Consider the following 21,028-nt stretch of genomic DNA (forward strand, 5'->3'; position numbering starts at 1 on the left):
TTCCGGGCCCGACTCGCGGGCGGCGATCGGGGTGCGGGTGCGGGGGGGTTGGTGCTGTCAGGGCGGGCGCGAGCAGGCGCGCCCGGTGCCCGCCCACCATGCGGCCCGCGCTGCGCGACAAGGCCCGCCTCAACGTGCCGTGGCTGGGCCGCTCGCCCAGCTCGCGTCTCGCCTCGCTGCCACCCCCGCCCCGCCGCGCGCCCCGGTGAGTCACGTGACGCGCCGCGTCCGCTTCCGCGCCTGCGCCGCCCCGCCCCCTGCGTCACTGCGGTGCGCCGCGCCTGCGCCCTGCGTCCCGGCGCCAGCCGCCACTTCCGGCGCGACCGCTTGCCGCTGGGCGCCCCACGGAGCCGAGCGTCCGCGGCCGCCGGACCCGCCATGGAGCGCCTCGACAAAGCGGCACTAAACGCGCTGCAGCCGCCCGACGTCAGGTAGCCCCGAGCGGCGGCCCGGGCTGGGAGGGGGCCCGAACCACGACCTGGAGCGTCCGGAGCCGGGGCGGGCCCCAGGGAAGAGTCGCGGCCGGACGGTGGGCGCACGGGGCGGGCTGGGGGGACACGGGAGAGGAATCCTGCGCGGCCCGCAGTCCCGGCTTGGGTCCCGGTCCCTCGCCCTCCGTCGTGCAGGTGGCGGTCCCGCAGTCTGGGCCCCACCCGCACCCCGAGGAATGAGTCCCCCTCTCCGGCTCGGGACCCCCCCCCCCCCCCCGTCGGCGGGGCTGGCCGCGGGCCGACGCCGCTTCGTTCGGGGAGCCCGTCGGGTGGATCGGGGTGCGAGTGGTCGGTATCCCAGAGTCCCCGATTCCGGCTCGCTGAGCCCGGTTAGAACGGGGGTGGGGGTGGGGGGAAGGTGCCGAGGGCCAGGCCTGGAGTTCCTTTCCTCGGCAGAGTTCCCAAAGTTTTCGCTTCCTGATTTTAAAGACGATGATATTGACTCAGAGCAAGTAACTGACACGTGCCGAACCACGAGGCCGGCTTCGCGCGCAGGAAGTGTCGAAGCTGCTCTTCGCCCGGCCCACCCACTCTGCCCGTGATCCTTGAGGCTCCGTGGCCTTGGCAGGGCCACAGTCTCAGTGTCGTGTCAGGTCTGGCCACTGCTCTCTAAGAGGCACATGCCAGCATCTGTAGTACCCCAAACTCCTCACTGACGGCTCGCTGGTGGCCGAGAGATGTGGCCCACCCTGCTCAGTGCTGGCTGTAAACTTGTAGAAAGCGGGTAAACTGGTACCGAGGATGGGAATTGTGTACGTTTCGTCCTGAATTATATCTTTTGTGTGAGGCCAAGTCTAAATGTGGACTTTTGCATTATTTAACGAGTCTCAGAAATGTCCCGATCAACACCACAGCTCAGGGACCCCGGAAAGAGAACAGTTGCACAACAGCAGATGATTGTTTTAGAATAAATCACTGGCCCTGCCCAAACTGGTTTGCACCAGTAGACTGCCCAACTGCCCTTGGCTGTGACTGGCAGCCAGAAGTTCACTTGTTTTCAAAAGAGTGTATAGTAAACTTTACTCTGAGTCCCATATTTATGAGGTCAGGACACAGATTGAAAGGCTCATTTAGGGACCTTAAAGTGGAAAGTTGAAAATAAACTACAAATTGTTATAGAAGGCGCTATTTCTAGTATGTTGAGCTAGAAATTTAGGTGCAGAAAAGATGCTAAACTTCTCGTAGCCAGACCAGATAATATTCAAATACCATCCGCTAAAGAACAAAAAAGACAGTTAAGCTTCCTTTTGTAGTCTCAAGCTTCATTTCTCTCTCTGGCTAGAGAATGTGAAAATTTCATACCCCATACACATGCTTTAACTCACCACAAAAGCACCAAAGAACAAGTTTTCTTAAAAACAAGAATTTGGAAGGAGAGGTGATAGACACAATAGTGGAACTACTGCAAATGTGCATATTCTTGAAGATTAACACTCTCCTCCCATTGTTCATCTATATGCTAGATTTGGTAGAACGGGCACAGTAAAGTCTCCATTGTGAGACTTGATACTGTGTTTTTGGCATATCAAATATGCCACGGTGAGCCTGCCAGGCTCTGTGGTGCGGGTGGGATACTCTCGGTAGCTTGCCGGGCTCTCAGGGATGAAAGACTCGAACCCAGGTCGGCTGAGTGCAAGGCAAACTTCCTACGCGCTGTGCTATCGCTCCAGCCCCCTTGAAGATTACACAATCAATAAATTTCCTTTAAAGAGCACCTTCTCGGGCACAGTTGCAGTGAACTTAGGTATGTGAGGTGAGAATCGAGTGGCACAGTGGCCTATGTTAAAAGATGATTCAAAAGTTGTCAAAAGTATTAGATTGTTCACATACATTTATTGTTTATTTTATTCTGGTTTTGTTTTCTGTTTTAAATCGTAGAATGTATCTTCAGTTTATACCTTATTTTAAAAATATGCCTGAGTGGGCCATGTGTTCCTTACTCTAGTGATGGGTTTTACAGAAACTCTCAGAAGGCTGGAGAGAGTGTGGTGAGGGGCCAAGGCACCTTCCTTGCATGTAGCTGAGCCGGGTTCCATTCCCCGGCATCAGCATCACATATGGTCCCCCCAGACTCCACTAGGAGTAACTCTACCACAACTGCTACCCTGTGTGGCCAGCCCCCCTCCAGATGGAAACCATTGGTACAAATTTGAGATGCTTCCTTTTTTGGCTACCAGAAAACTCCCTGCTGCTGACATAATTTAAGAATTCCTGAGCCTGAAAAATGAAGTCATGAAATTTGCTTATAGATGAAAGGACATGGAGAGTATCATGCTGAGTGGAATGAGTCCAAAGGAGAGAGACAGAATGAGTGTGCTCATCAGTGGGATATATAAGAAGACTAGTGCCCATGGATGGTAAAAACAAGAACCAGGAGGATTGGTCCACAGATGGAAACTTGCCAGAAATAGGAGGGCACAGGGAGGGCTGTTAGGGTAGAGTAGCAACCAGTATGCCAGTGATAGTTGGAAATGATCCTTCTGGGCATGATAACCTCTCAGTACCTGCATTGCAAACCAAAGTGCCCAGAAGGAAGGAGAGAGTGAGGAGAGCAAGAAAGAGGAAAAGTTCCTGCCATAGAGGCAGGCTGGGGTGGGGAACTGGGCAATTAGTGGTGGGCAGTGTCCAGTGGTGATGGGTATTAGAACACCGACAGAAACCCAGTCATGAACAACCTTGGAACTGTGTGTCTCACAATGATTAAAAACAAAAGAATTCTTGAGGCTGGGCTTTCTGGGGTAGGAGGGCCTTGGAGTACTGAGCCTGAACCAGGAGGCTGACCCCTGTGCACCACCAAAAGAACCTGGAGCCCCTAGCTGAGGGCTGCCAGAAAGTGAAGTCTGACTGTTGCCTGTGAGCTTCGAATTAGAAGTGTGCTAGGTAGTGTAGCGAGGGTTTATTTTAGCAGTCCAGGATCTCAGACAAAACGAAGAGAGCTTCAGTGCTCTGGGCTTTTCCGTGGATCAAGTGATAGGTGCAGGGTGCCTAGGTTTCCGGGACCTTCAGGCTGTTGCATTTTCAGCAGTGCACACAGGGCCAATTCAGTGTCTGCCTAGTGAGAAATGCAGTAAAGTAACAAATGGGAAAATAGTTTTGTATGTTATCTTGGCATCCTTTTTCCTGTGCATATATTTTCCCCCGTTCAGCTGGACTAGCAGACATTGGGGTGTGGTAGCAGTTTTCAGCCTGGAATCAGATCATGCAGATTCCAGGTTTTAAGGGCCAGCAGGTTGGCACATGGAGCTGCAGACAGAGCAGACTCGGAAGGCTTAGCCTGCAGGCTTTCTGTGCCTCGGGCCTCGTTTCCTTCTTGTGGCTCCTGTCCTCCTCGCTAGCACTTTAGTCTCCTGCTGTGGCCCACTTGAAATATTGTGACCACCCATGGGGCAGGGCTTGGCCCTGTGGCCCCAGGGGAGGAAGACTGAGCTGACAGGTACGGCTCTGTTCCCACTGTTGCTTTGCATACCCGGAGCAAGATCTTGTTCATTGGTCCTGTGGATATTTTCTAAGTTTTCACCAAAATTCTTTTTAACGTCTCGATATACTATATGTCATTTGCAAATTAATCTTCCCCTTATTGGAGGTTTTAAAATATTACCCAGTTTCCTTTGTGCTGTTTTGTGACTCTTGATATTGTTAAGGTTAAAAGTGTATCGGGCGCAGAGCAATAGGACAGTGGGTAGGGCATTTGTCTTGCACAAGGCCGACCTGGGTTCGGTCCCCAGCATCCCATATGGTCGCCCGAGCACTGCCAGGAGTGATTCCTGAGTGCAGAGCCAGGAGTAAGTCCTGTGCACCGCCGGTGTGATCCCCAAAGCCAAAAAAAGAGTCTGTCAGACTTGTTTTTCTTTATTTTTATTTTTATTTTTATTTTTATTAGTGAACCACCATGAGGTACAGTTGTAGACTTACAAATTTTTGTGCTTGGGTTTCGTTTATACAATGATCAAATACCCATCCCTCCACCAGTGAGTATATAAATTTAAAAAGCGTGATTGCATTCTTCATAATAGAACCAGTGTATATTGGAATGACACTCTTCCATTGCATATTTCTTTGATTTTCAAATAGTCTGTGGATTCTGAGAATTCACTGGGCACTGAGACTGGAGAGGGAGTGTGGTGGGTATGGCACAGCCAACCAAGGTTTGAACCCTGGCATCCCAAAGACAAACAACAACAATAAGAATTCACTGTACAGGCTGTGTTTTAATACCAGACTTCTTAAAACTTGTACTTTAAGTTTTTTTTCTCAGGGTCACACCCAGTGGGGCCAGGGCAGGCACAATCCCAGCGGTGCTTGCCTTCACAATGCAGAAATAGCAGTTCAGTTCTACTTTGCGGTGATGCAGTACTCTTTGGGGGCAACCATGGTCACCTGTATGATGCTGATGAGGTTTGTGTGGCTTCAGGGACCAAACTTGGGGCCTTTTTCTTGCTGAGAAAGAAGAAGAGCCAGGAGTAACCCCTGAGCCTCACTGGGTATGACTAAAATTCAGAAAAACCGGTCCCTTGCAAGACCAACTCTGGTGATCTCTTTTGTTTTGTCATTCAGAAAGACTTTGATTTTAGATTAGTATTCAGCTGTCCCCATGACCACAGCATAAAACTTTTAATGCCTCCATGCTAAATGAAGACTATCTAAAAGGTACTGTAGGTATTTAATTACAACGAAATTGGAGTGTGTTTGCTTCGGCACCAAGATTGTTCTAAGATTATGGGTGCTTGTCCTACCTGATTTGTATGGTCTTCCCCTAACCATTAATAGGATGCTTAGTGAAGAAGGGTCTTGAGTTGGTTTTGTGTATCTTCTCCCTGGCCACCGAACTGTAAATTCTGCAGTTGTGCACAGCACTTTGGAGACGAGAAGCCACTTTTGCAAATAGACTCATGTTGCTTTCTGGGTTGTGAAGGAAAGTCTCTGGGAGGGGGGTCCGCAGCTGGGTTTCTAACCTTTGCCCATTTTGAATCCCCCGCCCCATTTTGCTGTCCTTCCTGTGTCCACTGCATCCAAGACAAGGCTAGTTCCCAGCGTCCTCTCTGTGGGTTATATTGTTTATGGACCCAGTGGTTGCAAATAGTTGTGCAGCTTCTGATTTTCTCTTTGTTTACTTTATTCCAGAAATGAAAGTTCATTAGCATCTACCCTGAAGACGCTCCTGTTCTTCACCGCTTTAATGATCACTGTTCCCATTGGGTTATATTTCACGACTAAGTCTTATGTATTTGAAGGTAATCTTAGACCGCAAATCAAGGTGCTTCCCATCCTTACTACGTTCAAGCGTCCGTGCTGTTACGACCTCATCTCGAGCTGTAAACTGGGTATTCTTAATCTTAGTCCCCATGAAATGAACGTTCTCAGCACTGTTAGTTATTTTAGCTCGACACCGTCATTCAGGCTTCCTGTGAAATAGCTTGTGGATCCTATTGTTTAGTACCTCTCTGAGAGCAGGAGTTGGCCGCTGTGGGGAGGAACCTGGGAGTGTGTACTTTTTGTGGCAGACGCTGGAAGGAAGAGATTAGACATTCTTCCTTTTGATGCTCAAGTTCTCAGATGAAGTGACAATTCTAGTTTTCATTCAAAACAATTTCCTCTGTAGAGAGAAGGTAATCAGGTCTTTTAACAAGTACTTGATTTATCACTGAAGGGTTAGTTTGTATTCCATTATCATTTGTGGTGGCTGGGATTGAATCCAGGGCCTCACACGTCTGGGACAAGTACTCAGCTGCTGACCTGCGTCCCAGCCCTAAAGTGTTGCTTTTAAATTGCCTGACCAGTTAAGTAGATCTGTTATTGATGAAAATTCGTTTCCCACTGGAATCAACTTGTTTTTTCTCTTGATAGGCGCCTTTGGGATGTCCGCTAGGGACAGCTATTTCTATGCCGCTATTGTTGCTGTGGTCGCCGTCCACGTGGTGCTGGCTCTCTTCGTTTACGTGGCCTGGAGTGAAGGGTCACGGCAGTGGCGAGAAGGCAAACAGGATTAATGTCAACATCACGTTTTGCTAGTATTAAATTGATTTTTTTACAATGGTAGACGCTTCTGGGGTAGTCATGATTTCAATAAAGTTGAAAGAACACGTTCAAATCAATCTCAAGGAGTCACATTTGACAAGTATAAATGTTGATCCTACTAATACAATGTTTTGTATTATCAGTTTTAACTGTATGAACCTCTTATTTACAGATGAGAGTTTGGGAGTTTAAAGTGGTTGCAAATAAGTGTCAACTTAGTTAACATTGTGCTTGGAAGAATTGAAGTATCTTAAAATTTGTCTCATAGCATCTGGCCTTCTGGTTAGTTTTGAACATTACTCCTCTAGTTAAATTAAGATGTATGTATTCAGCGAACCCAGTCCGAACTGGGTTCTGGAATATTTTGTCTAACTATTATGAAAATAGCAGGCCACAGGATTTTCCCTTGTGAATTCCTATGGAAAATTGTTCTGTGAATTAATCTGAATGTCACTGATAGATTTTTCATGAATTGTAATCCCTGGACTCCATTTCTTTATTTCCTGGGGCAGCCATGCTGAGTCATACCCATTGCTGTGATGGGATGGTTTTCTGGGGAATCGAGGTTTTGAGGCCGGGAATCAGCCCCCAGTTCCTCAGCCTGCTCTCCGAACGTCCCGGCGGGTGGGCTGGGGAGATACTACAGCAGGTAAGCTGGTTGCCTTGCTTGCAGCCGACTTGCATTCGATCCCCAGCACTCCATGTGGTTCCCGCAAGCACCACCAGTCGTAATTCCTGAGTATAGAGCCGGGAGTAAACCATCACTGGATATGGCCAGAAACCAGGAAAAAGGCCCCTTGCAGGACAGCCTTGTCCTTTATACCAATTCTGCCGATCTCCTTTGATCTGTCGTTCAAAAAGACCGTGTGATTTTTAGGTTAGTATTCAGCTGGTGTTCTCTCCAGCCTCTTGATACTTCTTGTATGCCATCCCAAACACTCCTGGAAGATTGCAAACTGAAGCGGGAAGAAAACTTTCAGATCTCTGTCCGTTGTCGCCAGGAGATAACTACTACTGTGGTTGACATCCAGTGTGCGTGTCCTGGGGGTAGTCTAATACTCACTGAAAATCCGGTTTAAGATCACATTCTGCCAGCCTCACCTGCATCTTTTCACTTGAGTGCTTGGTGGTCATTTACTCAGCAACAGCACCTGCTTTCATTCTTTTAACTAGAAATGTTAAAGTATTCCGTTAGTGAGAATTCCCATGGAACTGCCCATCTGTGTTTGCCATTACTGATTGATTTGTTCACCCCTATTTTTGATGTTGTGGAACTGGACTAAAATATAGAGAGCTATTATTATGACAAAACCAGGAGATATTTGTATATATTGCTGAGAAAAAATATGCTTATTGTCGGATTATTTTTTATTCTTATAGATAAAAGTAATCTACAGGTCAAATCTCTTCTTTGAGTAGCTACTCTAAGTATAAAGTGTTTTCTTAAGACAATTTTAGCATAAAGTTGTACAAATTTAACATTGTAGAATATCCCTATTTGAATTCTGGATAGTGTAGTAGATTTCTTAGGTGATTCCTTCTTCAGATGCCTTGTCATGCCTAGAATTGTTCACCTGTTTTCTTTTTCTATATTGTTAAGATTTTTCTTGTAATTTGGGGATACTGGGCAATTTATAAAGTATTAATGCCCATTATTGGATTATTTTGTTTTCAGACATTTGCTATGTAGATATGATATGGGTATTTTCCTGCAAGTGTTTAAATCGGGACTACACACAAAATCAGTTGTAATTTCCTCTCAGAAAAACATGCCAACAGTTTGTAAGCTGGGATTGGATGTTAGGATTACTGTAGCACTGTCGTCCCGGCGTTCATCGATTTGCTCGAGCGGGCACCAGTAACGTCTCACAACAAATTGTGAGACTTGTAAGATTAGTAGAATATAGGTCTGCCTTTAAGCCAGTTAATTTACTCCTATGGGTTTAACTGTTAATTTACTTGTTTGTTCTGTTGAAACAACATATGATATTGGCTAAACAGGTTTATTTTTTGTGATGTTTCATTTCCTCTTGCACCGTGTACATACTTCAGGATGTACAGAAAGAAATGTTCGATTTGGGCCCTGAGACAAATTTGAAGATGTGACTATATTCACTGTTGTTTGAAAGCTACTATGAGAATAATGTCAGAAAGTAGAGCTTGAAATGTCAGTATGAGGTACTGACTTCACTCTGTTTCACCTAACACATCGCCTTTCTCACCTCAGTTCTCATTTTGCCCTCAGAGTATAATCATTTTCCCCATTGTGCTCGAAGATAATAAGTCTGCTGTAGAATGCATCTGATGTCATTAGCTTGTCAAGTGGGTACCATTTTACATGTAATAGCAGGATTCAGTTTTGAATTTGAATAAGCCTTTATTGGGGGAAAACAGGCCCGTTTCATGGAAATCTAACATACTTTTTATGCTAACAAATGCATTGTAATAATTCAGGACAAATTTGGAGATATGAACTTAATCTGCAGTTTTCATAAAAAATCTCAGAATCTTTTCCAAAACAGGCAGCTGATTGGTATTTATTTTCCATTTCCAAACTTTTTCTATACAGCTAGAGTACCCATAGAAACCCAGAGAAACAACTAAATACGGTGTCCCCAAGGATAGCTGTGACACGGCACGTGAAGTAAAACAGTTTGGAGCTTAAGGCTGATGTATCTGTATTTCTCCCTAGACAAGCTCCTGTTTATTGTTTCACTTGTGCTTAAGTTGGCTTGTAGAATCTTGTTACGCCCATTGTAAAAATGGTTGATTCCTGTATTTTGTCCCAGTTTGTCCCTTTTCTTAGGTCAGTAGTTCATTTCTCTGCGGTCAGGCACCCTTTGTCTTCCCCAGGCTCTACCCTTAAATTCAGGCTCTCCTCTTACATGTCAGAGTTCTTATAAGAACTGGCCTGAAGCATCATCTTCACTTTTTTTAATTCTATTTTTATGAAGTTGTTCACAATAATTGATTACATTCAATATTCCAACACCAGTTCCACCGCCATTATTTTGAATTTTCCCACTCCAACCTGCCCCAAAGGCAGATCTTAAATAATTTATTTTGTATAGCTTGTTATGAATAATCCACTAAAAATGATTCAGAAAGGTTTCCTTAGAGAAAAGTGTTGAAAATCGTTGTATCTCACCTTGGAGCAATTAAGCCCCTGTATGAGAGATCACTAACATGTTACAAGTTGAGTCTTGTGTGCTAATATTATATATTCTTTGGATCAAGATTGGTTGCCTTCTGCTTTACACCTCACCAAACGTACATCAGTGGCATCAAGTAGGAGATTTCGCTCCAGGAAATCTAAAATTTTAAATAGGGTGATAGAGCTGGAGTTAAAATGTTTTTAACTGGATGGTGATTTGGGGGTCTGGAAGCAGCTCTTCAGCGTGTTGCTCTCTTCTGAGATTTATTTGTGAGTTTCTGGATTATGCCCGTTAATGAGCTTACATGGCGCCCAGAGGCAGTTGGTGGGCATAACAACTTTCAACAAGATCTTGTCTTTTAGGGGTAAAGGACTTCCAGAGAAAAATACTTTTTAGGGATCCTGGGAAATTAACATATAATATGTGACCTGCATAAGATTTTATATGCTTATTAGAACAGTCCAAAATTCCTGGACTTTTCACTCCTGGCCACACTTTCCTTGCCTGTTTTATTGCTACTCATACTTGAAAGTAATATCTATTCCTTATAAGCTGTTTTCTAAGTCATATTTGTCAGTTACACAGAATAATTTTCTTTTTTTTAAGTTCAGTGAAATCTCACCGAACAGTAAGAATAGCAATAGCTAACAACATCTGCACAGCACCTTACAGTTTGCAAAGAAAGTTCACATGCTCTTTTTTGAGTTTTGCATAGTGAACCTGTTACGAGATGTCTCTTGACATCGATGCTGAAAAGTTGTAGGATTTTGAAATCGCTCGAGCCGTGGAATGCGCTGTAGTCATGAGCAGAGCCCTGAGTACGGGCGGCCTTTAGAAGCGCCCCATTTAAAGCCGTGTAATTATCAAAATGGGAAGCTGGAGCTCTGTAGTCACCTGAACCAGATTTCCTGTTGCAAGTGATGCTTTTCTAACCATTATCTGGATTGATTTTGTATTCATTATATTCTATCCTGTGATTTGTATCAATTAACCATCTGTTGTCATTAAAGTTTGTTCATAACGCTACTTCCATGTGTCCGGACTGATTTCCTAATAAGTTCATTAACCTGTTTGTGTTCTGCTTTGGTTTGGGGGCTGCGCCTGCGGGTGCTCAGGGGACCATGGAGTGGGGACTGAAGCCTGGCCCCTGCATGCGCTCAGCTTCCACCTCTCTCCACTTCGAACCTTCCCACTTTTTGATGTGTGAGCCCCTGTGCCTTGGAGAATATGGGCAGAACTCTCATCTTCGCTATTTATAGAGATGCTATGCCAAACACAGTAACAGCGAGTCTCATGATGGAGACGTTACTGGGCCCGCTCGAGCAAATCGATGAACAACGGGAGGACCGGACCGTGGATAGAGATGCTCAAATTGGTGGTGGTGGTGGGGGGGTCGTCAGAAGGGGCCCGTTCTGCAGTGGGCCCATTTGAGTTGGAGAGGGCGGAAATGCAGTTGAACAGTGACAGGGAATCTGGTATGGGAGGTAAAGGGAGCAACGGAGAGACCCAAGAATGGTTTCTTCAGGCATCTATCTGTCCTGTGTGGGGCCCGCCTTCCCGCCCCTCCACCCCTGTGCTTGCATTTCTCTGTACTTCGTACCTTCGTACTCACTCTGCTGTCGGGCCCTTTAAAGATGCATTTAGGACAACCTTTGTAGAACATGCAGTTCGTTGGTGAGCACTTTCTCCCTCCCAGGAGCATGCGGTGGCCCAGAGGGAAAGACGTTGCACAGGCGCTTCCTGGGTCTCTTCTCTGCTATTTCTGCCTGGCACCTCAAACGATTCTCTCGCGCTTCTGCTTTTCTGCTCTCATAGCCGCTGCACCACAAAGCCCCGAATTTCCTTCAAAACTATTGCCATGGGGCCAGGCTAATCACTGAAAGGGCTGGGTGGGTGCTTTGCAGACAACTGACCCTGGGTTTGAGCCCAGGCACTGTCTGGTCTTCTGGGTGAGCCCTACACCGAGAGTGTCTTCCCCCCAAACCCCCGCCAAGCACAAGCTGAGTAGCCCCGAGTACCACTGGCCATAACCCCAGGATTGAAAAAAAAATGATCCAACAAGATCTTCACCTTGTCTGTAAGCTCTGGTCTCCTAGGGGCAGCTTGTGAGGGAGGCCGCTGGCCTCCGTGCCTCCGTGGCTCAGCCTTTACCAGCCTCCCCACCCACAGGACTTCTGTCTCCTCCCAGCTGCTCCCCTGCTCCCAACCCGGTGCCTACTTCCAGCCACAATTGGATGCCGCCCTAGCGAAGCCTTCCTTGTCTACCCAATGGGGAGAAGCAGGTGCCCTGTGCCTTACACACCACCTACCACCTGGACTTCTTTAGTACCTGCCACCCGCCAGCACGCGGGCACTGCCCTGCCACTGAGCCCCCCTAAGGAGCAGGTGCCATGGTCGCAGCTGGCCAGCCAGGGCCAATCCAGTCCTTAGGATTAGGGCTCCCTGGCTCCGATGTGCTCTCTGCGTGGACATCTGGTACAGGGGGTCCCGTGGTGTCATTATGACAGCATGTCCACCACTGTGGTGGGCCACAGCCTTCCACCACAGTCATCCCTGGGCTGTGCTTGGGGCTAACTCATGGTACACGCCCACCTGTGGGCCAGTCACATTGGCCAGGCAATGCCAAGCTTGGGTTTCTGCTTGGACCGGTGACTAGCTCCAAACTGGTCACTTGGGAGCTGGTTTGCTTGGGCCACGCCATGTCCACTCCCAAGATGGGTTTGCCGCCATGAGGTTCAGTTCAGATTGGGGAAGTGGCGGGGTCCCTACAGACATGCGGCTGTGGCCGCGGGGATGGGTGTGGATGTTGGGATGGAGGGCCAAGAGGCGTGTCCTTGGCTTGACCTTGTTGCTTTTAGCCCATCCCTCCTTCCCGTCATTGTTGTTGATGTGCCTGTGGTGAAGGGGGTACATGCCTCCCTGGCCGTGCGACTCCCACATTTTTTTAAAGTTTTTAACATTTATTAAACAGTAGCATTTTGTACAAGTAAGTTATATTGTTCAGGATTTTTAAAATACAAAACAGTACATTTATATTCAAAGAAATTTGAAAAGTGTCAATTTTAACGCTGCAAATTTTGTAGAGAACTTTGATAAATAGATTCAAGAAATATTTTTATGGGGTCAGTTATCTATTACTGTTGCAATAATTATTATTTTATCTGACTGAATTTAAATCTTCATGATGATGAATTTATCAGAGTTTCTTGGTAACTTGTAAGTAAGGCTTGGAATCTGTTTCCAATTGACAGGTCTTATTGGGTGCAATTTTTTTTTAATTTTTATTTTTAATAGACATGAGGTACAGTTGCAGACTTCCACATTTTTGTGCTTGGGTTTCAATTATACAATGACCAAATACCCATCCCTCCACCAGTGCCCATTTCCCACCACCACGGATCCCAGTATCCCTCCCACCCCCCATCCCCCCATCTCACCCTGCCTCTGTGGCAGGGCATTCCCTTTTGTTCTCTCTCTCTTATTGGGTGTTGTGGTTTGCAAGAGAGGCATTGAGTGGCAATCATGTTTGGTCTATAGTCTACTTTCAGCATGCTTCTCCCATCCTGGGAGGATCCTCCCAATACCCTTTATTTGGTGCTCCCTTTTCCCCTAGCATGTGTGGTTGGCCTCCAAGCCATGGAGCGACTCCCACATTTTTATGCTACTTTTTTTGGTGGGACGGGGAGTAGTTTGGGCTACACCTGGCGATGTTCAGGGCTGACTCATGCTTCCGCTCTCAGAGTCACTCCTGGTGCTGCTTGGGAACTGAGTGTATGGGGTGCCGGGGATCAAATCCAGGCCGGCTGCTGGCACGGTGAGCTCCTTTCCCACTCTACTCTCTTTCCCACAGTTTTAGTTATAGTGCTCACCGGTTGCAGTGCTCATCCCCTTGGCCGCGGTGCTCACCACAGATTGCAGTCCTTGAGTTGTTTGCTTGTGCCCATGCTTACCAGGTTACACACATGCCACACACAAGTTACACTCGTGGTCGCTTCCCAGCTGTGGGTCTTACTCAGCTGTTTGCAGTTACTCCCTCCCCCTTGGCAGTGCAGCATGTGGCATCGGAAACAGGAACAGCAGGGTAGAGCTGCCGGGCTTACGCAGCAGAGCCGTTAAAATTGCACTTGGCACATGCGGGTCACCAGAGACTTTGCCTCACGACCACATGCTTGTAAGGAGAGTGCTTAGCCTTGTGTTATGATTATTCCTCCAAACAATAAAAATTCCTTTTTTGGTGGTACCCTGGGATTGAGCCTGAGGCCACACACCCACAGGGAAGGAGATGCTTTGCCATCAAACTACATCCCTGACCCTGAATCCTGTTTTTTTGTGTGTGTGCTGCTGTAATTGAACCCAGCATGCAAATTAACTGTGCTACCACATCCGCAACACTAGCCAAATCATGTAATCACTCTAAATACCCATCCCCAGACGTCTGGATAGGGAAGCCGTGGTGTGTATACTCCATAGAATCTGCTCATGAAAAGATGAAATTGTGTGCTTTGAGACAATGGGCGGGTCTTGAAATGCTGGCGCTAGAGAAATAAGGAGGTGAAAGGCGAATGCGGGCTGGTTCCACTCCTCTTTGGAACATGATTAACTGAAACAAGTAAAACGGTGAGAACACAAATTAACAACTCCCGGGGCTGGGGTGATACCACAGCGGGGAGGACGTTTGCCTTGCACGTGGCTGACCCGGGTTCAATTCCCAGCATCCCATATGGTCCTCTGAGCACTGCCGGGAGTAATTCCTGAGTGCAGAGCCAGGAGTAACCCCTGTGCATCACCGGGTGTGACCCAAAAAGCAAAAAAAAAAAAACACACACACACACAAAAACAAAAATGAACAACTCCAAGGCCCGGTGAAAACAATGTGACCTGAGGGAAAGGGGGTGGTCGGGTGAGTGGGTCACTGTCACTGTCACTGTCCTCCCGTTGTTCATTGATTTTCTTGAGCAGGCCCAGTAATGTCTCCATTGGAGACTTTGTTGTTACTGTGTTTGGCATATCGAATACATCACGGGTAGCTTGCCAGGCTCTGCCCTGCAGGTGAGATACTCTCGGTAGCTTGCCGGGCTCTCCGAGAGGGGCGGAGGAATCGAACTCGGGTCGGCCATGTTGGTTGCGTGCAAGGCAAACGCCCTACCGCTGTGCTATCGCTGGGTAGAGGCGTCCTTTTGGTTCTGGCTTGGCACTACGCCATTGGGAGTGTGGGGGTAGAAGTGGTAAGAGAAGTGTGAAGCTAACTAAGCCAGTGATAAATCATTTTAAAGTCAAAAATGGGCCATGGAGGTGGCTCGGTGGGCTGAGCATATGCTTTTTATGTATGAGACCTGGGTTCCATGTCTGGTACTGAATTGTCCCGTAAGCACCGTCAGGAGTCACTGCTGAACGCAGAGCCAGGAGAAGTTTCTAGGTGCCACTGGGTATTGCCCCCAAATAAAATTCCACAATTCCACTGGATATTGCCACTGGATATTGCCCCCAAATAAAATTTAATTTGTAGTAATTCCACAATTCCAAATGAGAAAAATTTTTTATGCGGTTACCTCTTTTAACATTGCTTTTACTACTGATAATCAACTTTATAATATCCTCAGATATGATCACCTTCAATGCAAGAGGTTGAGCACAGACCATTGGGGTGGCCCTCTCACCAGAAATAACTTGTTTTATGTCACAAGGCGCAAGCTTCCTGATTCCTAATCACACACAGAATGTATATACTTATTTCAACAATGTAAGTGTTAGTATGTTGGATATTTCATTACTTAAAAAATTATTTTACTAAATGAGTCAGAAAGAGAGGGATAAACATAGAAAGATTGCATTCATCTGGGGAACATAAAGTAACAAAATAGGAGACTAACACCCAAGAATGGCTGAGATTAGTAGCAGGAATTTTGCTCCATGGCTTGGAGGCCAGCCACACATGCTAGGGGAAAAGGCAGCTCAGATGGAGAAGGGAGCACCAAATAAAGGGTGTTGGGAGGATCCTCCCAGGATGGGAGAAGCATGCTGAAAGTAGACTATAGACCAAACATGATTGCCACTCAATGCCTCTCTTGCAAACCACAGGACCCAAAAGGAGAGAGAGAGAGAACAAAAGGGAATGCCCTGCCACAGAGGCAGGGGGGATGGGGGTTGGGAGGGATGCTGGGACCCGTGGTGGTGGGAAATGGGCGCTGGTGGGGGGGATGGGTATTTGATCATTGTATAATTGAAACCCAAGCACAAAATTTGTAAGTCTACAACTGTACCTCATGGTGTCTCACTAATAAAAATTAAAACAAATTTTTTATTGAGTTACTGTGAGATAGACCCTTACAAAGCTGTTTATGGTTAGGTTTCAATCATACAGTGTTCCAACACCCATCCCTCCAGCATTGTTCATTTCGCAGCACCAGTATCCCCAGTTTCCCTCCCATCACCCCTCACCCCACCCTCAGCCTGCCTCTATGGGAGGCACTTTTCTTTTCTCTCTCACTCTCTCTCCTTTTGGGCATTGTGATTTGCAATACAGATACTGAAAGGTTATCAGTAATAATCCCTTTACCTACTTTTAACACCCAGTTCTTGTCTGGCGTGATCATTCCCAGCTATTATTTTCATACTGGTTATCTTCTCTAACTTACCTACCCTCTGCGCCCCTCCTCACCCCCACACACACTTCTGGTTGATTCCAACCATTGACCAATCCCCCTAGCCCCTGTTTCCCTTGGTCAATTTCATTATTTTCATTCTCAAAATGCAGTGCCAGTTTGGGCACTTAATATCCCTCTGTACTATGTCAACTTCTTTGGGGGTAAAGTCATTGTCTTTTATGTTGTAAAGACGGTTTAATGGATTTTCTGAGAATCTTATCAGAGTGTCTTGTAAACTAGCCCAACGGACTATGGTGAACTTCCTAGTGCAAAATCTACCATTTGGAAAAGGACCTACAGAAGAACTACAGCACATTAAAATAAATGGCTGAGATTAGTACCAGGAATTTTGCTCCATGACTTGGAGACCAGCCACACGTGCTAGGGGAAAAGGCAGCTCAGATAGAGAAGGGAGCACCAAATAAAGGGTGTTGGGAGGATCCTCCCAGGGTGGGAGAAGCATGCTGAAAGTAGACTATAGACCAAACACGATTGCCACTCATTGCCTCTTCTGCAAATCCCAAAAGGAGAGAGAGAACAGAGGGGAATGCCCTGCCACAGAGGCAGGGTGGGACGGGTGGGATGGGGGGTGGGAGGGATACTGGGACCCGTGGTGGTGGAGGATGGGCACTGGTGGAGGGATGGGTATTTGGTCATTGTATAACTGAAACCCAAGCACAAAAATTTGTAAGTCTATAACTGTACCTCATGGTGTTTCACTTATAAAAATTTTTTTAAAAAAATGAAAATTTTAAGGAACAAAAAAAATAATAATTGATTATTTTTAAGGGAAGATTTAAATGGTTAGCAAAAGTGAGTGCAAAGTATAGAGTTCTGATATGATCCCCTTCATTTTCCCACCTTGAGCATCTCAAACCCGTCTAGTACACTTGCTAAGTTCGGTCACCCTACATTGGCACATTAGAATCACCCAAAGTCCATAACCGACATTAGAGTCAAGACTTGGTGTATGTTCGTGGGTTTGGCCAAATGCATACTATTTTGTATCCCCCATTATAGTATAATACAGGGTACTTTTAGTGCCCTCAAAAATCATCTGCTGCATCTCCTCATCCCTTGGCTGTACCCCGTCTCCCAATCTCTGGCAAAGCTGATCCTGATCTTTTCTCTCTGTAATTTGACCTTCTGCAGAGTATCATAGAGCTGGAATCACCCAGTCTCCGTCTTCACTCAGATTGCCTTCTTTTATACAGCCATTTGTAAAAAGTTCCTTCCTTGTCTTTTCTGGGCCTGATCATTTCTTTGTAGCGCTGATAGTGTTTCATGGTCTGGGTGTACCGTAGTTTATTTATCTGTTCGTTCACCCATCGAAGGACTTAGCTGCTTTCAATCTTTGACAGGTTTAAATAAAGCTGCTCTAAACATCTACGTGTAGATTTTCACAGCACAGACATATTTAGCTCGCTGGAGAAATTCCAAGGAGAATAATTCCTGGATCCTATGGTAAGAATATGCTTCATAAGAATTTGCCAGAAAGTTTTCCACAGTACTGTTTTTCACTTCCACCAGCCAGTTCCACCAACCTTCACCAACTCTCGCTGTTTTGTGTTCTGCATTTGGGCCACTGTGCTAGGTGTGTAGTGGTATTTCACTGTTGTTTTTTTTTGTGATCCTAAATGATGTATACTTTTGTGCTGTTCATGTTTTTATTTTTAAGTCCTTTACTGAGGTATAAAGCACATCTTTATAATAAACATTTTTTTTTAAAAAATCACAAACTTTTCAGTTACATTCAAGGGCATATTCTCCATTTGGTCACTGCTTCCCAGGGACAGTAATAAAGCTGTATAAAAGCTAAAGCCTACATATTAAATATATGACTCAATAATGCCAGCGTTTTTCTATAAGGCCCTGGTTAGAATGATTTCTAACGATCTTGTAACACTGAGTTTCTTTGTTTTAAAAAATAGCATTCACTAGAATGATTCCGGCTAACATGCAGACACCTTTGATTGCCTTATGGTAAATTCAGTGATCATCTTGAAATTTTTCCATATTTCTTGGCTATACTAAAAGAAATTTCAATGAGGCTGAAACCTAGCAACCAACTGCCCTCAAGTATTGGATGTATTGTACGCAGATTATATACTGAAAAAAATTGTAACCACGCTTCGGCATTAATTTTATTTGGTGACTCACCCACTCTGTCATCCAGAGATGGCATTGATCTAAATTGTGACCTTTTCTTCTATCTCATATCATTAGAATAATGCCAGCAAAAGGGCAGTGACTCACCACTGAGAAAATGAGCAGAGCTTTGTCATGGAAATCTTAGTTAAAGGGTCTTTTATTAACTTCACCTGGTGAGTAAACTTATCTTTTATCCAGCTTGTTAAGGGCCTCTCCTAGAATATATCCTGTGGATTCAGTCTAACCCTGATCATATTCTTTTGTTTATTCTCTCCTGTTCTGACGATATTTCAGACTTCGAACGCACAAAGTAATTTTCCACCAAATCAGTTGTTAGTCATCATTGCGTCTGTAATTTGACGGGGCTTGTTTTGCACACCGGAATAGTTTTCATCTGTATTTTATGAGCACAGATTCCCGATGGATATATATTAATTGTGTCCCCTTGTACAAGTGGATTCTTGGATTGACAGGAGTATTGAAACTATTGCTTTCCCTGTTACTAAATGAGCACGTCAGGGGCAGAGATGTCTAGGAGTTTTAAACCAGCAAGAATTAGGCCTAGTAATTAGACCCAGTTTGGCTATTATTTCAATATTGCCTGGTCTTAGTAAACTATAAGTCAGGGCAGTATTTAATAAGAATCCTAGCTATCACTCGAATTGAGTCCACCCCTCTCTTGTCTATCAAAGTGCGGAAGGTGCCTGTGGGAGCTGTTGTGTGTTCCTCCTTCCTCGGGACGAACCTGAAGATTCCAGGTACTGGAAACCCGAGTCAGTACTTCACAGTCATCCAGCGACGCTTTCTGTGTGCTGGAGACCCAGGATGAGGAAAGGGGCTTGCTAAAAAGTCACACAGCAAGTCACAGAGAAGCTGGGAAGGGGCCCGATTCCTCTCCCCCCTAGGCTGGCCCCTTAGTTGTGGCAGAGTTACAGGAGATCGGCGCTTTCTGCTAAAGAAGCAGATGGTGTATTGAGAAACGTGGATTTCCCAAGTGACCTTAGTATATAACCTCTTGGACTTAAGGGGAGTACATTACGGTCTTTATTTTGTAGTGCCGGGGGTCCAATACAGGGCTGCACCCATGCAGGGTTACTGAGGCTGCATCCAAGTCCTGTAAAGAAGATGGTGAAAAGTATTCCCTTGGGGCCAGAGCGATCGTATGGCAGGTAGGGCGTTTGCTTTGCATGAGGCCAACCCTGGTTTGATCCCCGGCATCCCATATGGTCCCCCAAGCACCACCAGGAGTAATTCCTGAGTGCAGAGCCAGGAGCATTGTCGAATGTGACCCAAAAAGAAAAAAAAAAGAAAGAGAAGTATTTCTTGATATGGGTCTTCTTGGTGTACAGTGAGCAAGATGTTTGCAGTTCGTGTTGTGCTTAGAAGTCAGAAAGATTGATTTCTACAGAAAATGCAAGAAATTCACTGCCATATCTTTATGGAACACCATGTAGCAGCTTTTGCTTTGCTGTGCAATAAATATGACATAGTCTTTTCCCAAAGCATTGGAAATTAAATCATTATGTCATCGTGGGGATGGATGCTTCAGGTGAATAAGGGGTCAGTCGCCACCTTAGGGAGTAATACTAACTTGGGGATCCCTGAAGCCCCCTCCTCCAGCTTTGCTAGGGGCTAAGGTATTGTCTGGTCATTCTTTCTATAACCTTAGTTTCTACTGGAGATGGATTTTCTTTTCTTAATAAGTTTGCATACTTAGACAGGAAGCTTGCCAGAACTGAGTATCAGAGCCGGTTGTTTATGTTTCAGAATAATTGCAAGTGAATTATAAGGAAACTTGAGGCAGTTCAATAATTGCTTGAATCATGAAACTCCTGCGAAGCTCCCAAGCGTATAAGTAGGAGGCCCCGCCAAGGGCAATCCTTTCGATAGCATTCTTCCACTTACGCTCTGCGAGTCTGCGTAGTTCTTCAGTTCATTTTTTCTGGGGGCTACTGCTGGAGAGATCAGACTTTGTATTCACGCGCACAGATAGGAATCCAGCAAATCTTTAATGAGGACCTTCCAATGTGTGGCCACATTGGGGGTGTGTATAGGGCCAAGAGGCAAATATCTTCCACCTTGACAGGGAAAATAGTCAGCGAGCAGCAACACATAGGTGTCTGCAAATGGGATGCTGGAGGCTCACGAAAGTCCACAGCCCCTCAGAGAGGAGACCCTAGCTGTGTGGAGACCTTGCTGACTTGCATTTGGAGCTCAGGGGCTGGAGGTGGGTAGGAGCGTTTGTGGCAGAGGGCAGGAGTGGCGATACAGCGGAGGCAGAACAGTGAGACCTGGGGTTAGGGAGGCAGCGGGGGCAGGGTTTGGCAGGGTTCAAGGAGAATCAGAAGTGCAGGTGCTCTATGGCAGGAGAAGAGCTGCAGGCTCTGAGAGCAGAGCAGGGGCAGAACAGCAATACTTGCAACCCCAGTGGGCTGAGGCTGGAGGCTGGAAAGAGCCCACGCACGCATACCTCAGCAGGCCCGGCGTCTGCCAGGAGACAGGATGCTGTTTCCTGCTCTGGCAGAGCCAAAGGGGAGGTTCTCCAGAGGTTATGTAGGGAGCGATTATCCTG

The 21,028-nt window shown here is 46.2% G+C and overlaps 1 protein-coding gene across 2 annotated transcripts in view; it reads left to right on the plus strand.

Moving 5' to 3' along the window:
- Nucleotides 1–290: 290 nt before the first annotated feature.
- Nucleotides 291–21,028, plus strand: part of VMA21 (vacuolar ATPase assembly factor VMA21) — a 51,817-nt gene continuing 31,079 nt past the window's right edge. Inside the window, exons 1-3 of one of the 2 annotated variants that reach the window (XM_056130293.1) lie at nucleotides 291–431; nucleotides 5,613–5,722; nucleotides 6,336–10,687. In XM_056130293.1, coding sequence (XP_055986268.1) covers nucleotides 379–431; nucleotides 5,613–5,722; nucleotides 6,336–6,478 — 306 coding nt within the window. In that variant the 5' untranslated portion in view covers nucleotides 291–378 and the 3' untranslated portion in view covers nucleotides 6,479–10,687. Of the gene's footprint in view, nucleotides 432–5,612; nucleotides 5,723–6,335; nucleotides 10,688–21,028 lie in introns of those variants that run through there. The other variant, XM_056130292.1, reaches the window with a different exon arrangement.

Source organism: Sorex fumeus, unplaced genomic scaffold (genome assembly GCF_029834395.1).
Source record: "Sorex fumeus unplaced genomic scaffold, SorFum_2.1 ptg000075l, whole genome shotgun sequence".
Lineage (NCBI taxonomy): Eukaryota > Metazoa > Chordata > Mammalia > Eulipotyphla > Soricidae > Sorex > Sorex fumeus.